At 40.3% G+C, this 19,935-nt stretch overlaps 1 protein-coding gene across 3 annotated transcripts; it reads left to right on the forward strand.

Moving 5' to 3' along the window:
- Window positions 1-209: 209 nt before the first annotated feature.
- Window positions 210-16,432, forward strand: LOC111968134 (RUN and FYVE domain-containing protein 2). 3 transcript variants are annotated; one of them, XM_023993697.2, is made up of 19 exons: window positions 210-440; window positions 1,477-1,600; window positions 3,560-3,733; window positions 4,033-4,150; window positions 8,873-8,974; window positions 9,728-9,851; window positions 10,222-10,286; window positions 11,186-11,251; window positions 11,646-11,715; window positions 11,815-11,916; window positions 12,058-12,174; window positions 12,488-12,655; window positions 12,787-12,884; window positions 14,653-14,772; window positions 15,078-15,207; window positions 15,360-15,454; window positions 15,742-15,790; window positions 15,949-16,029; window positions 16,226-16,432. In XM_023993697.2, the coding sequence occupies exons 2-19, from the start codon at window positions 1,525-1,527 to the stop codon at window positions 16,367-16,369; spliced, it is 1,899 nt and encodes a 632-aa protein (XP_023849465.1). In that variant the 5' UTR covers window positions 210-440; window positions 1,477-1,524; the 3' UTR covers window positions 16,370-16,432. The 3 variants fall into 3 exon arrangements, with proteins under 3 accessions (XP_023849465.1, XP_023849464.1, XP_023849466.1); XM_023993696.2 differs by lacking the exons at window positions 210-440; window positions 1,477-1,600 and adding an exon at window positions 2,253-2,621; XM_023993698.2 differs by lacking the exons at window positions 210-440; window positions 1,477-1,600; window positions 14,653-14,772; ... (3 more) ...; window positions 15,949-16,029; window positions 16,226-16,432 and adding exons at window positions 2,253-2,621; window positions 13,445-13,802.
- Window positions 16,433-19,935: the final 3,503 nt, after the last annotated feature.

Raw genomic sequence — 19,935 nt, forward strand, 5'->3', positions numbered from 1 at the left:
TGGTAAACGGCCTGAGTGGGACATCTTAATTCATCCACCATCTTTGGTGTCACTCACTTAAACCACTTCCTGAATGTCTTTGCATGCCATTTGCTACACGAGGCCAGGGATTGGCCGGCCTGTGTAGGCTTGTTCCTCCCCATCAGCAGAACCATTCCTGCCCCTCCTCAAACAGGAGACTCCTCCTCCGCCCTCATCGACCCCTCTCATCTGCTGCCCGTATGTGTACTATGTGCTCCGAGTTGTTCCACTGGGCGACATTCCCTCTTCTCTGCCTGTGACTGACTGCAGAGGGATGAGGCTCCCTCAGTACCAAGGCCCAATGCAGCACACCCAACAGACCCCAACCCAGCCAGGCAAGATCTGGAGTTACTGAGTCAGTCTGAGCCCATCTGAAACAAGCCAAGCAGTGTGCTGCTGCTATTGTTGCTCTGCCTGAGGTAAGTCAGCACTATTTTCATCAGAGTCCAGACAGACAGTCCAGTGGTTCATTTAGTACTAGTGTATAATGTTAATTATTCTATGTTCAGTGAACATTCTACAAGAGAACACAGAAGGGAGGATGTTACAGTGTAGAGTACATATCTCAGGGAGGATGTTATAGAATAGAATATATCTCTCAGGCAGGATCTTACAGTGTAGAGTACATATCTCAGGGAGAATGTTATAATGTAGATTATATCTCTCAGGGAGAATGTTACAGTATAGAATATATATCTCAGGGAGAATGTTATAATGTAGATTATATCTCTCAGGGAGGATGTTATAGTATAGAGTACATATCTCAGGGAGGATGTTACAGAGTGTAGAGGACATATCTCAGGCCATGTGTAACTGGTAGACAGGGAGGGTGCCGCAGGAAATCAGAGTCATATGATAGTGCAGCACTGACTGGCAAATCAGCAGGAAAACAGCAGAAACGTTACTGACACTGTCCGTGGACACAATGGACTCCACAGTCCTGGTTCCTGCTTGCTTCTGAAAATATAAGAAGGCTGTTCCCCCTGTAGAATTGGGAAATGGAATAGGCAAGTTAATAGAATCTGTATGGTTCCACGGAACAATGTTCAGCTTATTTAGTTAATGGATCCAAGACCAACATATTTATAATCATATTGCTCGGCTTTATTACATTGTTTATCTCTCTCCATGAGCTCATGACATGCTGTGTTATGGTCCAGATTCAAAACTAAGGACAATAAAGTGCACATTATACTGCGTCAGAATATTCCTGTTTTATGTTGGTTTGTGACCAACTGACACTGTGTGGGCCTCAGTTGGCCCTCGGGCACATAAATCAGTTATTTCCCCTTCAATTTTGTGATTTTGGTTTTGCATGAATTCTAATTTACATTTCACAGTCATTATTCTCTCATGGGGAGAATGTGTGTGATGTTTTTTCTAAGGCTGTTGTTGGCATCCCTGTATTTGTGTAACACTTCGACTTCTCTCCTCTCTTACTGCCCAACTAAATAGTTGTTTGTCCAGGTCCCAGGACCATCTTGGGTTGAAGTGATCTTCACCATGTATTCCCCTCAGAGTTTACATCGCTGGGGCATCACTCATACTGAGAGCATGGAGCGACTTGCATACAGTCAAGGTAAACAAAGCAGATAGCCTATAATTTCTTCTCAATCATATTGTGGTACAATTGGCTGCAACACTCTTTTATAACTGAGTATTACAGATACAGACTTGGAAAAACTGGAATCCTACTGAAAGGCTCCATTGAATTATGAAAACTATAAATTTCAGATCATTTATTAACTTTAGAGGGACATGCATCAAGTTTATCTAGTGACCATTTTTTTTATTRATTACTTAGTAAGATTATTCATTTCTGTGAACTTTTAATGACAAGAAATATTAARGTCTGATCAACACTTCTATTTTCTCGAAACACTTTATAGAGCTAGGCAAGTATACTAATTGTTTTATTAATATTMAATTACTTAAATCATATTTTATTTTACTCCGTTTAAATAATTGATACCATATCATTATAGTATACAGTACTCCAAATTGTATGCAGAAACAACTTGATTTCTTCCAGCCCGCGGTAGAGGGTAGCAGAATCCCAAGTATCTCACGCRATTACGTAGTGTGTTTTTGACGCCACCCATACGAACCTTAGGGATTCGGCTTCATAGGATCTTTACACTCTGCGGCGAATAAGGGATACTAATTTGTCATTGATGACTGTGAAAGCGGCGTTCACACTTAGAATGTAGACGAAATGTGATAGGCATTATAGTGTTGGGATTGGATGATTTAGCAATGCTATCCCAGACATTTCTGCAACAATGGTCGCCAGGTGAATTGTCCGTATGATATTTCGACGATGGCGACACCTGCAGAGCACGACCTTGCATTAGCTGAAGCAGAGAGCAACAAAGAGAAGTCTCAAGTATTCGGAATCCTTAGGTTTCAGGAAGAAAAATCGGCCGGTGAAAAAGCTAGCACCACCACGTCCACGACCATGAGAGCCGGGGACGGGAGATGGCAGGCACCCATATTTGCACTAGCCAGGAAAGCATCAGAGACCTTTTCAGGAAGCAGCAGTCATGTTTTGGCGAAGGTAGCGGAACCCACTTCTTTTGTAAACGAATGGAGTGCCCAAGGTAATTTGGAGTTATGTGCTCATCTTGTTTTGTTGTTTAATTTTGCATAGATCAACACAGCTGTCATGTCATCCCGTTCCTGCTCCATACATGTTGCTACAGTATCAAATGCATATATCTCGGTCATTGTTGATTGTGCGACATGAATCTATTTTTCTGCGTGAGCTTACGCATCGGCCGACGAATCTGTTTGGAATTATTCTCTTATCAATTCAACTCATTCACTGTCAAATGGTGATAACCTTATGTTTTTGTGTGATTAACCAATAGCTAGTTAGAACCACACCCCGAGCTCATATCGTGATGCGATGCTTGCTACATTTACTTTGGGTGATTCAGACCAGCTGCATCCCATGTGGAGTGGGAATAGGCCTGTAACGCACAGATCGCACATTAATAGATCTCTCACCTACTGATTACTCTGATCTGAAGCAAAATAGCAGCATGATAGATTGCATCATTTGCCCCATGTGTCAGTTGCATATTTACAGTTAAAGGCCGGTGCAAAACTGTTTCTGATCAATATTTTCTTCTGGTTCGATCAGAAATAGTAATGAAACACTCATCACAAATTTAGTTGATCAGAAAATGTTATTTATTAGACAGGATGAAACCCAATAACGTGCCTGCATACGGTGTCATGTCTGTACAACACATATTGCAGAGAACTATGAAATGGAACTATGAAATGGAACTATGAAATGGAACTATGAAATGGAACTATGAAATGTGAGATGATGAATTGATGACTGTTTATTGACATAATGTAGATGGGCATTACAGATGTCAACATGTGCTGTATGTATGTATGTATGTATGTATGTTTGTTTGTGTACACCACTATGCAAAACATAATGGTATGGCTCTTTGTTGACATACTATAGGTAGTGTTTGAATTGACCACTCCCAAATGTGGGTCTGTTTCCTTCCCTCTCCAGCTCTGCGGGACCCTATGGCGATGGAGAGAGCCAACCTGCTGAATATGGCCAAGCTCAGCATCAAAGGCCTGATCGAGTCGGCCCTCAGTTTTGGACGCACCCTGGACTCCGACTACCCCCCACTCCAGCAGTTCTTTGTTGTCATGGAGCACTGCCTCAAACATGGTCTCAGAGGTATTCACTTATCATCGTTACCATGGTGCAGAACTAGTTGAATCCCATTCATAATGTTGACACTATCAGCTCATGGACACATTTTTATTACATAATGATTTGTTATGTTCATTAATCAACACGTACTGTATCATCCTCAATGCCCGCTGTTGGCAGGACGTGCCGGGATATATAAATATGCAATAATCTCCCCTTTCCCATTATTTTCTTGATAGTTAAATGCAACAACATATTTTCTCGACTGTGTTGTGTAACATTACCCATGAGATAAGGCTCAATGTTTATTCTTGCACCCGCAGTGAAGAAGTCATTTCTTGGATACAACAAGTCTCTGTGGGGTCCTCTGGAGATGGTGGAGAAGTTGTGTCCCGAGGCAGGAGAGATCGCAGCCAGCGTCAGGGACCTACCAGGACTAAAGTATGGTACCAGAAGAGAGAGAGATGACTGTAGCTGACATTTCTATGTAGAAAAATGGAYAGATTAACTTCTTGATTAGGGCTTGATTCAATCCGTATCGCCGAAGTTCAGCGATTTAGCACACTTGAAGTTTTAAGGTAATTTCAGATTGAGCCGACATATGCAGCATTTACCTTGAATGKAGTCTCCGCTAATGAGAGAACGTTGGCTTTAAATGTCAATCATGCTGTAAAGCTGATCTTCAGCGATACGGATTGAATCGAGCCTTAAAAAGCCTTTATTTTCGTGGCATTTAGTTAGAAATAGTTAAGAACAAGACAAACAGGCCAATGCATTTGGGCATGGTGTCAGGCTTCATCTTTACGCCCTGAAACAGGCTGACACCATGCCCAAACACGTTGGCTTTCGTTTGTCATGTTTTTCGGTTAACTAAGGGGGTTTACACATTTGAGCTCACCAGAACAGTGTATTTTCTTCTCAGAAATGTATATTCTATGAACTTTGTGTTCACGTTGGTTTTGTTTACATTTGTAGGCCCTAATGACCACTACGGTTCACTGCAAGCAGAAAGTGTACTACAGGTTTAAAAGCACTAGGCCTAATTGGATCCCTGTGTTCACTGATTTGCTAAAGAGAAACTTGAGCCAGAACAAGGAAGTGCCTCAATGTATTTTTGTACTTTCACTTCGTGTTTTTCATTAAGACTGAAACTCTGGTGAAGCATAATTTCAGCCCAGATTGTAAAGGGAACCCCATATAGAAAGGTTAAGACATACAGTGCATTCGGAAAGTATTCAGACCCCACATTGTGTTACGTTACAGCCATTTTCTAAAATGGATTAAATGTGATTTCTTATACACCCCCCCCTCATCAGTCTACACACAGTAATGACAAAGCAAAAACAGGTATTTCATTTGTTTTGCTAATTAAAAAGCAACAATAATAATAATGAAATATGACATTTACACAAGTATTCAGACCCTTTACTCAGTACTTAGTTGAAGCACCTTTGGCTGCGATTATTCTTGGGTACCTGTATTTGAGGAGTTTCTCCCATTCTTCTCTGCAGATTCTCTCAAGCTCTGTCAGGTTGGATATGTAGGTCACTGCACYGCTATTTTCAGGTCTCTCCAGGGATGTTCGATCGGGTTCAAGTCCAAGCTCTGGTTGGGCCACTCAAGGACATTCAGGGACGTGTCCTGAAGCCACTCCTGCCTTGTCTTGGCTCTGTGGTTAGGGTTGTTGTCCTGTTGGAAGGTGAACCTTCGCCCCAGTCTGAGGTCCTGAGCTCTCTGGAGCAGGTTTTCATCAAGGATCTCTCTGTACTTTCCCCCTTGTTCATCTGTCCCTRGATRCTGAKTAGTCTCCTAGGTCCTACCGCTAAAAAACATCCCCACAGCATGATGCTGCCACCACCATGCTTCACCGTAGGGATGGTGTCCGGTTTCCTCCAGACGTGATGCTTGGCATTCAGGCCAAAGAGATCAATCTTGGTTTCATCAAACCAGAGAATCTTGTTTCTCATGGTCTGAGAGTCCTTTAGGTTCCTTTTGGCAAACTCCAAGCGGGCTGTCATGTGCCTWTTACTGAGGAGTGACTTCCGTCTGGCCACTTTACCATAAAGGCCTGATTGGTGGAGTGCTGCAGAGATGGATGCCTCCCATTTCCACAGAGGAACTCTGGAGCTCTGACAGTGACCATCCGGTTCTTGGTCACCTCCCTGACTACGGCCCTTCTCCCCGATTGCTCAGTTTGGCCGTGTGGCCAGCTCTAGGAAGAGTCTTGGTGGTTCCAAACTTCTTCCATTTAAAAATTATGGAGGCCACTGTGTTCAATGCTGCAGACATTTTTTGGTACCCTTCCCTAGATCTGTGTCTCGACACAATCCTGTCTCGGAGCTCTGCGGACAATTCCTTCGACCTCATGACTTGGTTTTTGCTCTGACATGCATTGTCAACTGTGGGACCTTTTATATAGACAGGTGTGTGCCTTTACAAATCATGTGAAATTAGGGATGCGGTGGCTGTATTACCACCACACCAGCGGTCACGAGTCCTGAAGGTAGTCAAATTCCATGTGATCGTTTACTCACAGTAATTAGGCTTCTCCAAGCTCTGATGCTGCTGATGGTCATTAGTAGCCTACCAAACTTACTAACTGCCTGGTACTCAGCACTCTATTGTCCCTCTAATCACTCTGACGTCAATGCAAATGTAATCTAAAATCTAATCAAACACTTAATGAGAGCCCATAAGCTCGTGTTGCGCAACATTTGTATAGGCTATGCAATTGCGTGAGAACCGAGTGATGGCCTCTATTAAAAAGAGGAGGATCCCATCAGTTTTCTATAGGCTAGGCCTACTATATTTATTTCTCAACTTTCCTAATATTAAGCAAATATTAATCACATTGCTTATCTTTACAACAGAAGTATAGACTACCTAGCTGGCATGAAAATGAACCACAGGTAAAGCATCCTCCATTTGCTATTTACGTGCAGAGATGACATGTATTTTTTCCCCGCCCCTGTTTCCCGACAGGTGCATGATAATGGTTCATTCTAAATCAAAACAAATTTCACACATATATCATTTAGTATATGTAAAGACAAGATTAAATCTAGAAATAGTGTGATCGGTGACAATATTAGCCTAGATTTGATTTGATTTGAATATTAGCCTATCACTTGTGAATGATGCCCAGCTTAAGGCAAACAGCACATTCTTTTTTTTTTTTTCTACTTTTTCAAATAATAGTTGCACACCTCATGTAGCCTACCCCATAGGCCTATATGTTTTGATAAGGGTTGTAATCACAACTAAAGTGGCCAAATAACTTCTTTAAAATTAAGCACATTAATCTGCTTTACAACAGGTGTAGAGTCTAACTGGCATACATACTGTATGCAGCGCGTGAGTTTCAAGGTCTGGGAAGATAACTTTCACCATAAAAATGCACATTAATAATAAACGCATTACATGCATAATCACATTTGTGTTCACTTTTGATAATGGTGTTTACCCGTTAATAGAACAACATTTGCTATTATAGCCTACTGCCGTGTGCGCATCGCTGCGCTTATAATGTGAAGAAATATTCTGATCGTTTAGCTTAAAATGTTGATAAACTTTCTGATCTGTTATGTCAGCCTCATTGCATAAAATGTTTTTTTTTGATTGCTAGTGGTTGTGTTCATTTGGGATCTATCGCATCCCGCAACTGTCCCAGACTATGTTTGGAATATTTATTTCTCGCACAGAATAGGTCAACTTTTGTACTATGGGGGATAGTAGATTGACATAGGCTAGTGCTTTTGCTGTTCGTTAGGTCTAAAACTAAATGTGGACAGTTCTTGCAATATCTTCAATATGCACCTCAGATTTGGATACGGACGCACGCAGTTGCGTCCCCGATGTGTCTATCTTCACTTGAAAGACATTATCAAGTGCTTATCAAATTGTGAATGAGAGACTGATGAAGTGTGTACAGCCTGCGCAAAAAAACAAAGRAGAGCTCATGCCTTTTCAAGCGACTTTTTTCAAATCATCATTAGTCACATCATGCAGCCTTACAATGTATTACAAATCAAAACATATAGCCCCACGTTTGTAGAACAACTAAAGTTACATTAATAACTCTAAATTTAAGCATATAGGAATACCTATTTCTTTAACGGGTCAACAAAGAATTGCGCACTCCCTCAAATAGTTGAGAAAACATCTTTCTTCAATTTTATTCTTCATACTATAAAATAATATAAAATGATGCCACAGAATTCTAAGCAAATCTTTTCTGCTAAATYAACTAGTGTAGCCCACAGCCATTTGGCATAGCTAGATGAGGACCAAACATAAGGACAACTCAGAGTATGCTATTCTGTTCTTCTGAAATAGACTACATTTTCTTCATATCATGCTTCTTTAGACCTGTCTAAAATAAATAATGGATTTATTGTGAAGGTGAAGGCTATATTACTTGGATTTATTAGACTTTTTAAAATGTAGATGTTCCAAAGATCTGCATCAGTGGCTTGTAGGCTGTGTGTGGAAGACAGGAGATGCTAAATGTGTTTATGTTAATAAACGGTCAATTACCGTGAGACCGACAGTTATTTGCTTGACAATCACCGGCTGACACAATGTTGTGACCGCCACAGCCCTATGTCCAATCAATTGAATATATGACACAAGTGGGCTCCAATCAAGTTGTAGAAACAGCTTAAGGATGAGCAATGGAAACAGGATGCACCTGAGCTGAATTTATAATCTCAAAGGGTCTGAAGACTTACCTTTTTTGCAAAAATATATATATTTTTTAATCTTTGTCATTATTTGATGAGGGGGGAAAATGATTCAATCCATTTTAGAATAAGGCTGTAACTTAACAAAATGAGAAAAAGGGAAGGGGTCTGAATACTTTGCACTGTATATAACCTAGGAAAGCAAGCATACACATTTTCCTCTGTGTGCTATAAAGATGATGACTCAGCCGGGCTGTTAAACATGGAAACATCTTGCATGTCGATCATAAATCATGCACGCCACATCTAATGTCAACACACATACAGTACACAGTGTTTGGATATTTTTATATGACTCATCCACTAGTTAGTATTGTCCCCCACCCAATGGGCCGCTCTTCACTTTGAAATTAAATAGGAATATCATATATCAATATGTATTGTTGGACTAATGGCTGTAGTTTTTGTTCTGTTATTGTAGGACTCCGCTGGGCAGAGCTCGGGCCTGGCTGCGTCTAGCCCTGATGCAGAAGAGGCTGGCTGATTACCTCCGCCTTCTGATCACCAGAAAGGACCTGCTAAGGTACTGGAAGGACACCCAGTCTCAACTCACTCACACACTGGTTTTTCTCACACACATCTTCATCTCCATTCAAAGTCCTTGGGCCGGCAGACAGAGAGCCTCCTTGGTAGTGGTTCACCATCTGCTTCTCAGCAGACGAGACGCTAATACCTTCAGATGGGTAGAGGTGATGTCAGTTATTTTCTATAAGAAAACTGTTAGAATAAGCAGTGATGGTATATACAGTGCCTATCATAAGTATTCACCCCCCTTGAAGCTTCACATTTTATTGTTACAAAAGTGAAATTTCATTTTTTAAATATGGTCAATGATCTACACAAAACACTGTCAAAGTGGAATGAAAATCCACAGCATCATTATTAACTTGACCGTGCTTAATTTGTTATTGTTACCCATCTACCAATCACTGCCCTTCTTTATGAGGCTTTCGCAAAGCTCCCTGGTCTTTGTAGTGGTATCTGTGTTTGAAATTCATTACTTGAATGAGAAACCTTACAGATGTTGTATGTATGGCGGACAGAGGACGAGGTAGTCATTCAAAAATCATGTCAACCCCTATTATTTCACAAATTGTGAGTCCATGTAACTTATTATGATTTAAGCCAAATTTGACTCCTGAACTAATTTATGCTTGCATAAACAAAGGGGGTGAARACTTATGCAACAACTATATTTTAGTTATTAATTTGTAAACATTGTATGTGATGATGATTTGATGTGAAATATGTTTCGCTGTGCGTTTTGCACCCACAGTGATTTCTATGAGAATTCGGCTGTGATGGTAGAGGAGGAGGGTGCTGTCATCGTTGGCCTGCTGGTGGGACTCAATGTGATCGATGCCAACCTTTGTGTCAAGGGAGAAGACTTGGATACACAGGTGAGTCACCCCCCCCCCCCACTTCAGTCATTGTTCTAAAATTCCCCATGACAGCCTTTAAAATAGGCAAGTGAGAGGACACCTCAATGTTATTCAGGGTCCTACCCGCAGACGCAGGATCGGCGTTCCTTTCACCTCGTGGAGAGCACTCGCATCCCAACAAACTAATCACACTAGTATCTACAACTGTCAAAGCCCCCCAAAAAATGGTATAATCTAAACTGTTCAGCTGTGCTTCTAGTTTATTCAGATTGTAGCAGCAGACGTTTACACTCCAGTTGTCTCAGCCCAATTTGAGAAGGAATATACTGGTCAAAGTCTATGTAGAAATGTTCAACATACTGGCTGTGTGACATTTTACATTTCTTAGGTTGGGGTCATTGACTTCTCCATGTACTTGAAAAATGACATTGATGACTACAGAAGTGAAGAAAGGTAAAGTAGATACTCTTGTTACTTTAATGAGATGGAATATATCCATTAAAATATATCTACTACTACACATTGTCTTGGATACGCTGAGAAAGATACAAGTACAGTTGAAGTCGGAAGTTTACATACACTTAGGTTGGAGTCATTAAAACTCGTTTTTCAACCACTTCACAAATTTCTTGTTAACAAACTATAGTTTTGGCAAGTCGGTTAGGACATTTACTTTGTGCATGACAAGTAATTTTTCCAACAATTGTTTACAGACAGATTATTTTACATAATTCACTGTATCACAATTCCAGTGGGTTAGAAGTTTACATACACTAAGTTGACTGCCTTTAAACAGCTGGGAAAATTCCAGAAAATTATGTCATGGCTTTAGAAGCTTCTGATAGGCTAATTGACATAATTTGAGTCAATTGGAGGTGTATCTGTGGATGTATTTCAAGGCCTACTTTCAAACCCAGTGCCTCTTTGCTTGACATCATAGAAGGCCTACAAACCTGACTCAGTTACATCAGCTCTGTCAGGAGGAATGGGCCAAAATTCACCCAACTTATTGTGGGAAGCTTGTGGAAGGCTACCCGAAATGTTTGACCCAAGTTAAACAATTTAAAGGCAAATTATACCAAATGATGAAAGAAATAAAAGCTTAAAGAAATTATTCTCTACTATTATTCTGACATTTCACTTTCTTAAAATAAAGTGGTGATCCTAACTGACCTAAGACAGAGAATTTCTACTACGATTAAGTGTCAGGAATTGTGAAAAACTGAGTTTAAATTTATTTGGCTAAGGTGTATTTAAACTTCCAACTTCAACTGTATGTCAAAATACTTAACACTTTCGAACATAAGTGTTCTCTTTTCTGATTTATCTTCCATGATTTGTTTTCCCAATAGAAATGGTCAAATAGCAGCCATCCTGGACCAGAAGAACTACGTTGAAGAATTAAACAGGCAGCTTAAGTAAGTATTTTAATATTTTTCTTTACCAAACTGTATCGTTGTGATTTCTTTATTTTTTTTGTGTGTGTGTGTGATAATCGCTCAACTGTGTTTTTTGCTGAGGAAGCTCTTATTTAGACCAAGTTGTTGGCACTGGTTACGTAAATAAAGATGTCTCTTCTCTTCTATAGTCTTACGCTCATTGCACAACCTCAACCTCTAAAGAACTCACGCTCACTAGTTCAACTGCAGGAAGTGTCATTCTAAAAGACAATGAAAGTACTCGTGTTTTGTGGGGACCTTTTTAAGTCTGTTTTAAACATGCGATACTTGAAGCAGTGTGCTTCTTCAAACACCTGTTGGGAGAGATTAAATATGAAATGGCACTAAATTAGCACTTGTATCTTTGGCACAGTTCTTCAGTACACGGCTTACAAGGGAGGGTCGATAACTTGGAGAAATCAAACTCTAAACTCATTGAGGAGGTATGGCAAAGTCTATCATTAGTACAGTACTAACATTATGAATCATTTACCATTTTATACATCTGATTTGGTATTCATTTGAACTTATTTTCATTGTAGCTGGCAATTGCAAAAAACAACATAATCAAACTACAAGAGGAGAATCATCAGCTTAGAAATGAGAACACTATTATTCTCATGAAAGCTCAGCAGCAACTTGAGGTATGCCTTTTACAATGTCCTGTTCTCTCTGTGTCAGTCAAATGTAAAACTGTGTTCCTCATTTGTAGTGTTTGTGGTATTAGGGATTGTGGGTTTGGTCTAATCCACTAATGTCACCTCTGATGTGTCACTGTCTGTCAGGTGACCCAGGTGGACGTGGACGTGGAGCTGAACACCTACAAGAAGTCGAGGCAGGGCCTGGACGAGATGTACAACGAGGCCAGGAGGCAGCTCAGGGAGGAGTGTCAACTACGCCAGGTCTGTCATCATCCAGCATTTCCTCTTGATCATTTTTCTATATGGGGCACATCTTCAGTTGAAACCCATTTAAGCCAATGTTTTTTTTCTAGGCAGAGGAAGCAGCTAATGTAGAAAGGGGAGACTATCTCACTTTTACAAAAGAGGAAACATTGCCAACATAAGCCAATGCAGAATTCTGAAATGGTCATCTTTGGTTGTAAGGAGCATTCAGTAGCATGGTCTGTGTGAGAAAGGTCAGTGCTTTACAGTTGAGCAGAATTTGCAGGATTTGGGGTGACGGGACAGCTGTTCTCCTTGTCCCCCGCTGTAGGATGTGGAGAATGAGTTGGTGGTGCAGGTGAGCATGAAGCAGGAGATGGATCTGGCCATGAAACTGTTGGAGAAGGACATCCACGAAAAGCAGGACACACTGATCGGCCTCCGCCACCAGCTGGACGAAGTCAAGGCCATCAACGTGGAAATGTACTCAAAAATGCAGGTGCCGTGGAACTTTTTGTGTGGCGGATTTTGCTGGTGCTTTTGTGCATAGAGTAGGCTATGTTGTTTATGTTATCAGGTTATGTTCCAGTGACTATACTGATCTGATGGCTTTGCTGTGTTGTCGACCAGACTTCCGATGACGGCATGAAACAGAAGAACGACATGATCACTCGTTTGGAAGAGAAGACCAATCAAATCACAGCAACCATGAAACAGCTGGAACAAAGGTAAGGGAGTTGACTTAAAATATAKTCTTAAATTATTTGAAGGTAATATTTAAGGCCCGGTTTCCTGGACACAGAGTAAACCTTTCCCTGGACTAAAAAGTACTTTCAATGGAGATTTGTGGTCTGGGACTAGGCTTAATCTGTGTGCGGGAAACCGGCCCAGTGGCATGCAAAGTATTTTCTCTTTTTGCATGTAGGTGTATTGTTATGAATGTATGTTTTACCATATTACAAATCCATTTTGGAGCATTGACTTGGCTGTAGTTGTGTTGTGTGATGTGATGTGACCGTAGCTTTGTCATGTCTCAGTCAACATGGACCATCCCTCCCTTTCTCTTCCATTCGTTTAAAGCCATCTTCTTTGTGATATTTCTATGAGAATACTTTGCTTAACAATTTCTTATTTATTTTGGTCAAATGGAAGTTCCCTGATTTTGACTTCCTATTTCTCTTTTCTTTTCCTTGTCTTTTATTGCTTCCATCTTTTACCCTCATATGTTTAATTTCATACATATTTCTACATCGATACACTTCCTGTTTTGTCTACTTGGTCTCAATAGTGATAAAGATTTGCTAAGCCAGACGCGAACGCTCGCCATGTCATTCGTAAAATGTGCCAGCGCAGACACTGAGCACCAATACAAGCTTGTTAAAGACATCTCTTTCTGAGCATTCAAACACAACCACTAACTCTCAGCAAACACTAGGCAGGGGATTTGTTCATATGCAGTATCGTAAAATAATGGGTTGACGGTTCTTACATTTTTTTTTATTTTGAATTTTTAAATCAGTCTAATGTTAAGACGAGCTTCTTTCACTAAAGGAAGTTTTGTAGTGCATCCTGTTATTGTGGTACTGTAATAACTAATACACTCAAACATATCTGTAAGAGCAAATACTCTACTCATTATAGCCAATAAAAAGTATAATAATTGTCTTTTATCACATGAAACAATAAAGTTAGATGTTTTGAAATTGTGGTCGTGGAATGAATCTTTTAAAATAATTGCCAGCGTTAAATCACCTCCCTGATTGTGTCCATAGAAATGTTAAACTGTCCTGCCACTGTCTGACCATCTTCTCTTCAGAATGGTCTGCCTGTAGATGTCTGGCCATCTTCTCTTCAGAATGGTCTGCCTGTAGATGTCTGGCCATCTTTCTCTTTAGAATGGTCTGCCTGTAGATGTCTGGCCATCTTCTCTTCAGAATGGTCTGCCTGTAGATGTCTGGCCATCTTCTCTTCAGAATGGTCTGCCTGTAGATGTCTGGCCATCTTCCTCAGAATGGTCTGCCTGTAGATGTCTGGCCATCTTCTCTTTAGAATGGTCTGCCTGTAGATGTCTGGCCATCTTCTCTTCAGAATGGCCTGCCTGTAGATGTCTGGCCATCTTCTCTTCAGAATGGCCTGCCTGTAGATGTTTGGCCATCTTCTCTTCAGAATGGTCTGCCTGTAGATGTCTGGCCATCTTCTCTTCAGAATGGCCTGCCTGTAGATGTTTGGCCATCTTCTCTTCAGAATGGTCTGCCTTGTAGATGTTTGGCCATCTTCTCTTCAGAATGGTCTGCCTTGTAGATGTCTGGCCATCTTCTCTTCAGAATGGTCTGCCTGTAGATGTCTGGCCATCTTCTCTTCAGAATGGTCTGCCTGTAGATGTTTGGCCTCCCCCTTTTCTTTTGCCAGTTTGTCCCATTGCATCCCAACCCCCTGCACCCCTTTTTCCTTGTGATTGGAGCCTCAGTTTTACCCAGTTGGTTTGAATTACACCAGATTACAGGAGGTTGATCGGGACCGCTGGGTCGCAGAAGATGGAGCGCACAAATTCAAGCAGGACTTTGTCAACAAAGCCGACAGCCTCCAAAAGCAGATAGCCCAGAGAGAGAAGCAGAGGTAAGTACACATCCATACGGTATATTTACAGCAGCTCTTAGCACTTGTTCCTTCTATATAATAAATATATTGTTTGTCTCTGTACCAAAATGAAGATTTGGGGCTCTATTCATTCCGTATCGCGGAAATTCAGCGCTACAGTGTGATTTGAAATTTAAAGGCAGTGTTCCCGTGCTAGCAGAGAGTGCCTTCATGGAAAACGCTACAAAATGTCGACTCAGTTGGAAATTACTTTTAAATGTTTAGCGCCAATCTTCAGCGATACAGACTGAATAGAGTTATCCGGGATGTTGTTCCTATTGTAGGTTGCAGCTGGAGACAGACCTAAAGATTGAGAAGGAGTGGCAGCAGACCTTACAAAACAACCTGGAGAGGGAACGAGACATCGTCGCCCAGCTCAGTGCTGAAGCCCAGCAAATAAATGGACTTAAAAAGGTTTGTGAGGGTTCCTCGTAGGGCTTTTTGTGACAGTGGCATTTAAAAAGTATTATGTTCAAGTTCAACATATTTTCCATTTTACGTTGTGTCACAGGGATAGAGTATATTTACACACAGTGGACTGATGTATTTGCCATGTTTTTCTCCAGGAGTTCCACAGGCTGCAGGATGAGAACAGCCAGCTGACTGGAATATGTGACGAACAGGAACAGGCCCTGGAGGAGCTGGGATGCAAACTTAGCGAGTACTTGTCTATTTTAAACTCCTCGTTTGATGTGTTTTTATTTAACACGGTCTGTCTTTCAAAAAGGAATGCACCCTCTTACCCTCATCAGTTAGAGCAATCTCAACGTACCTTTTCAGAAAGGAGTGGAAAGGAGGGACTATAATCACATCCATGATACTTTTACATGCCTCTTGGCCTTAGTTAGTGCACATACTGTTGCAAAGTTCCAGTTAGGAATTTTGCATGAGTAAATTGAGAGACGTGAACTCTAAACTGATGCCTGGCTTTTCTTATTCTTAACACAGATCAAAACTTAAAATCGAGGACATAAAAGAGGCAAATGAAGCTCTTCAGGTAAGTGTCTCTCTAGTTCTACGTTGTTATTCAAGTGAAAGTTCAGTCCAATCAGACCATTTTTTTGTTCTTATGAAAACAACTGATCTACTAACATGCATGTTGACCTTGGCCCATGCTGTTTCATGAGTCGCCTATCTAACAATCAAATATTCCAGGGGGGCCAGATCTGGCTGAAGGACAAAGACGCCAACATCTGTAAACTGTGTGAGAAGGAGTTCTCCATCTCTCGGAGAAAGGTTAGGTTAAACTCATGACATTTTTTTGTGTGAAATTAATTGGGACAGTGCTTAACCAGCATGCAACACAAAAATATGTGACATAGTTGCCATTCTAATTGTAAAARTATGCAAACCATAACACATATCTTTTCCTTGTGGTGTACTTCTTGCCTAGGTTAGCTGATTTTATTTTCCATGCGTCTCATTTCTCTAGCACCACTGTAGAAACTGTGGGGAGATCTTCTGCAATGCCTGCTCTGACAACGAGCTGSCCCTCCCTGCTTCGCCAAAACCAGTGAGGGTCTGTGATACGTGCCACGCCCTTCTTCTCCAACGCTGTTCCTCAAATGCCACATGAGATGCCTCCTTTCAGCCCCATCCACAGCTTTAACTCAGCCCCCCCCCCCCCTGCTGTTCAGACTACCAGGAAACCGCAGAGTTTGTGTGACTGTTATCAGGTATCAAGCATTTATGTTCTCCTAGGTGTTGTCCTTTGTGTAACATAAGATTTGAGATGTTATATCTGTGACACTTATGACACTAAGGCTGCGTTTAGATAGGCAGCCCAATTCTGATGATTTTTTTCCCACTTTTGACCAATCATATCAGATATTTTGCCAATAATTGGGCAGAAGATCAGAATTGGGCTGCCTGTCTCCACAATAGACTAAAACCATGTGGGCAGCTGAGCATATCATTCCAAATCTGCAGTAAGAATATCAAGAGACGATGCAAAGTATGTTTCTCTACGGACGGAGGAATACAGTGGTTGAGCCTGTTGTGATAAGCCGTGGAGTCATTGGACATAATCATATTTTGGTTTTGTTGTGTTATTTCTCTTGAATGTGGATGGTGTTACCTGTTGTAATTCACACGTGCCTCTAATAAGCCAAAATACTGACAGAGTACCTTTCACAGATTTGTTTCTGTATGATAGAATGCAGGCACATTTCAGAATTATGTTTACCAAAAGCACTAATGTTCCCAATGCTGCCTTGGTTATGAAGAAGAAGAAACTACATGAAACAGCACAGCAAATGTATATGTTGTACTTTTGATTACTGACTGAAAAACACAATATTAACTTAAGTAGGTCTAATTCATTGTTAACTTAACAATAACTATTATTATCATTAAAATATACTGTAGCTACCTAACGTAGCAAATGCTTATGTTTGGAAACATACCTATCTTGTATTTATTTTTATAAAGTGGAAAAAATATTTCATTTCAGAGTATTTGTTATTTTTCTGCACATTTTATTTGAATATTTGTCATACAAGTTTAAAATCTTGTATCACAAAGTGACAAATAATTTAAGATGTACTGTACATTAATTTGTGTTTACCAAATTATACACTTGCTGTATATTTTGTTTTGTATTCAATCAGCAAAACAGTGTGTTTCAATGTATAATTTTACAAAACTGGAATGAATACTTTTCATTAAAAATAAATGGATATGGTACATCTCACATAATCAAAATATGCTGTGTGCCGTATCAGTTTTCAATATATTATCTTGTTCACTAGATGCCAGTTACTTTGCAGTGCATCAAAGTTGTCCAGGTCCTGAGGCAGCAAAGCATCCCACTACCACCAGCATGCTTGACCGTTGGTATGAGGTTCTTACTGTGTTTGTTTTTGGCCAGACATAATGGGACCCATTTCATCCAAAAAGTTGACTTAAGTTTGCCAAGAAGCACTTGGATGATCATCAAGACTCTTGGAAGAATGTTCTATGGACAGATGATTCAGAAGTTTAACTTTTTGGATGACATGTGGTCCCATTATGCAAGCAGGGTGATGGTTTGGGGATGCTTTGCTGCCTCAGGGCCTGAATGACTTGCCTTAATAGAAGGAACCATGAATTCTGCTCCGTATCAGAAAATTCTACAGGAGAATGTCAGGACATCCGTCTGTGAGCAGAAGCGCAGTTGGGTCATGCAGCAAGACAATGATCCAAAACACAAGCAAGTTTACATGAAAATGGCTAAAAAGCCACAAATTTGAAGTTTTGGAATGGCCTAGTCAAAGTCCAGACCTAATCAATTGAGATATGGCAGGACTTGAAACGAGCGGTTAATGCTTGAAAACCCACAAATGTCGCTGGGTTAAAGCAGTTCAAATCAAATGTGACTTGTCACATGCGCCAAATACAACCTTACAGTAAAGTGCTTACAAGCCCTTAACCAACAATGCAGTTTTAAGAAAAATAAGTGTTAAGAAAGTATTTACTAAAATATATATTTTTTAAATAAATAAGAAAAATGCATGCAAGTGGGCCAAAATTCCTCCACAGCGATGTGAAAGACTGATCAACAACTGCAGGAAGCATTTGGTTGCTGTCATTGCAGCTAAAGGTGAAACAACCAGTTATTGAGTGTAAGGGTTCAATTTATTTTTCACACAGGGGAATTGGGTGATAACTTTGTTAATTAAAATGTATTACATTTTTTTGTAAATTCAGGTTCCCTTTGATCTAATATTAGGTTTTGGTTGAAGATCTGATAACATTCAATATAAAAAAATATGCAAAAATAGAGAATCTGAAAGGGGCAAATACTTTTTCACGGCACTGTATGATATGGTCATTAGAGTGGACTTGGCTTGTAAATTCAAGGTAGATTTTCAATGAAAATATTACACAATACACACTGCACCATTCTACGACATCAATCACCTGAATAGGGCCTGTCACACACATCTTGTGTCTGATTTGCTCTTGCAAATGTCTGGGGAAAATACTTTAGGGCAGGGAGAGGTGGGGAGGGCTACGTGATCTCTAATCATGTACAGTTTTACACTTTGGACTCTTCTCTGACAACCCCCCCCCCCCCCCCCCCCCCTCCCACCCCCCCGCAACTCGAACATTGACCCCATGTGCTAGCAATGACTCAAGTATTTTCTTTAAGCTTAATGTTTTCATTAAGCCCCACTTTAAGCTGTTTGACCACAGTTGTGAATTCTGTGAATGTATTGTAATGTTTTTAAAATTGCATAACTGCCTTAATTTTGCCGGACCCCAGGAAGAGTAGCTGCTGCCAAGGGGGGATCCATAATAAATACAAATACAAAGACCAGCAACACTTCCTTTGACCTAGCTTTTTGTTCAAACTCCTCTGTTTTGTATTCTAGGGACTCTAGTGAGTAGACTGGACCCTGGTTTTACAGACACAATTTATAGATTTTTCTGTACAGTGGTATACTTTTATGTGATGTATAGAGTAGGCTACTTAAGTATCAAAAGTAAATGTAATTGCTAAAATATACTTAAGTATCAAAAGTAAAAGTATACATTTCAAATGCCTTATATAAAGCAAAGTAGACGGCACCATTTTCTGTTTTTTTATTTATTTACAGAGAGCCAGGGACAGACTCCAACACTCAGGCGTCCTTTACAAATGAAGCATGTGTGTTTAGTGAGTCTGCCAGATCAGAGGCAGTAGTGATGACCAGGGATGTTATCTTGATAAGTGTGTGAATTGGACAATTTCCCTGTCCTCCTAAGCATTCAAAATGTAAGGAGTAATTTTGGATGTCAGGGAAAATGTATGGAGTAAAAAGTACATTTTTATTTTTTTATTTTAAATGTGACGTAAAAGTTGTCCAAAATATACATAGTAAAGTACAGACCCCCCCCCCCCAAAAAAAAAGTAGTACTTTAAAGTATTTTTACTTAAGTACTTTACACCACTGGAAATATGCCTACCTTGAAAATGTAAATATTTCCTCAATTTGGTACTTGAAAAGTCCTTGTAATTATTGTAGCCAATTTACAAGTTCTCCTGCTGCCTTATAATGATGCATGATTAAATTTTTGATCTGTTTTTGTGAGAGATGTGGCCACTTTCCTTTGTTTCCTGCCGCTTCAATTGGAGGGTGTTGTGCTACTCTGTTGCGGTAAAACCACGTGCGGTTATTA

Source organism: Salvelinus sp. IW2-2015, linkage group LG8, assembly GCF_002910315.2.
Source record: "Salvelinus sp. IW2-2015 linkage group LG8, ASM291031v2, whole genome shotgun sequence".
NCBI lineage: Eukaryota > Metazoa > Chordata > Actinopteri > Salmoniformes > Salmonidae > Salvelinus > Salvelinus sp. IW2-2015.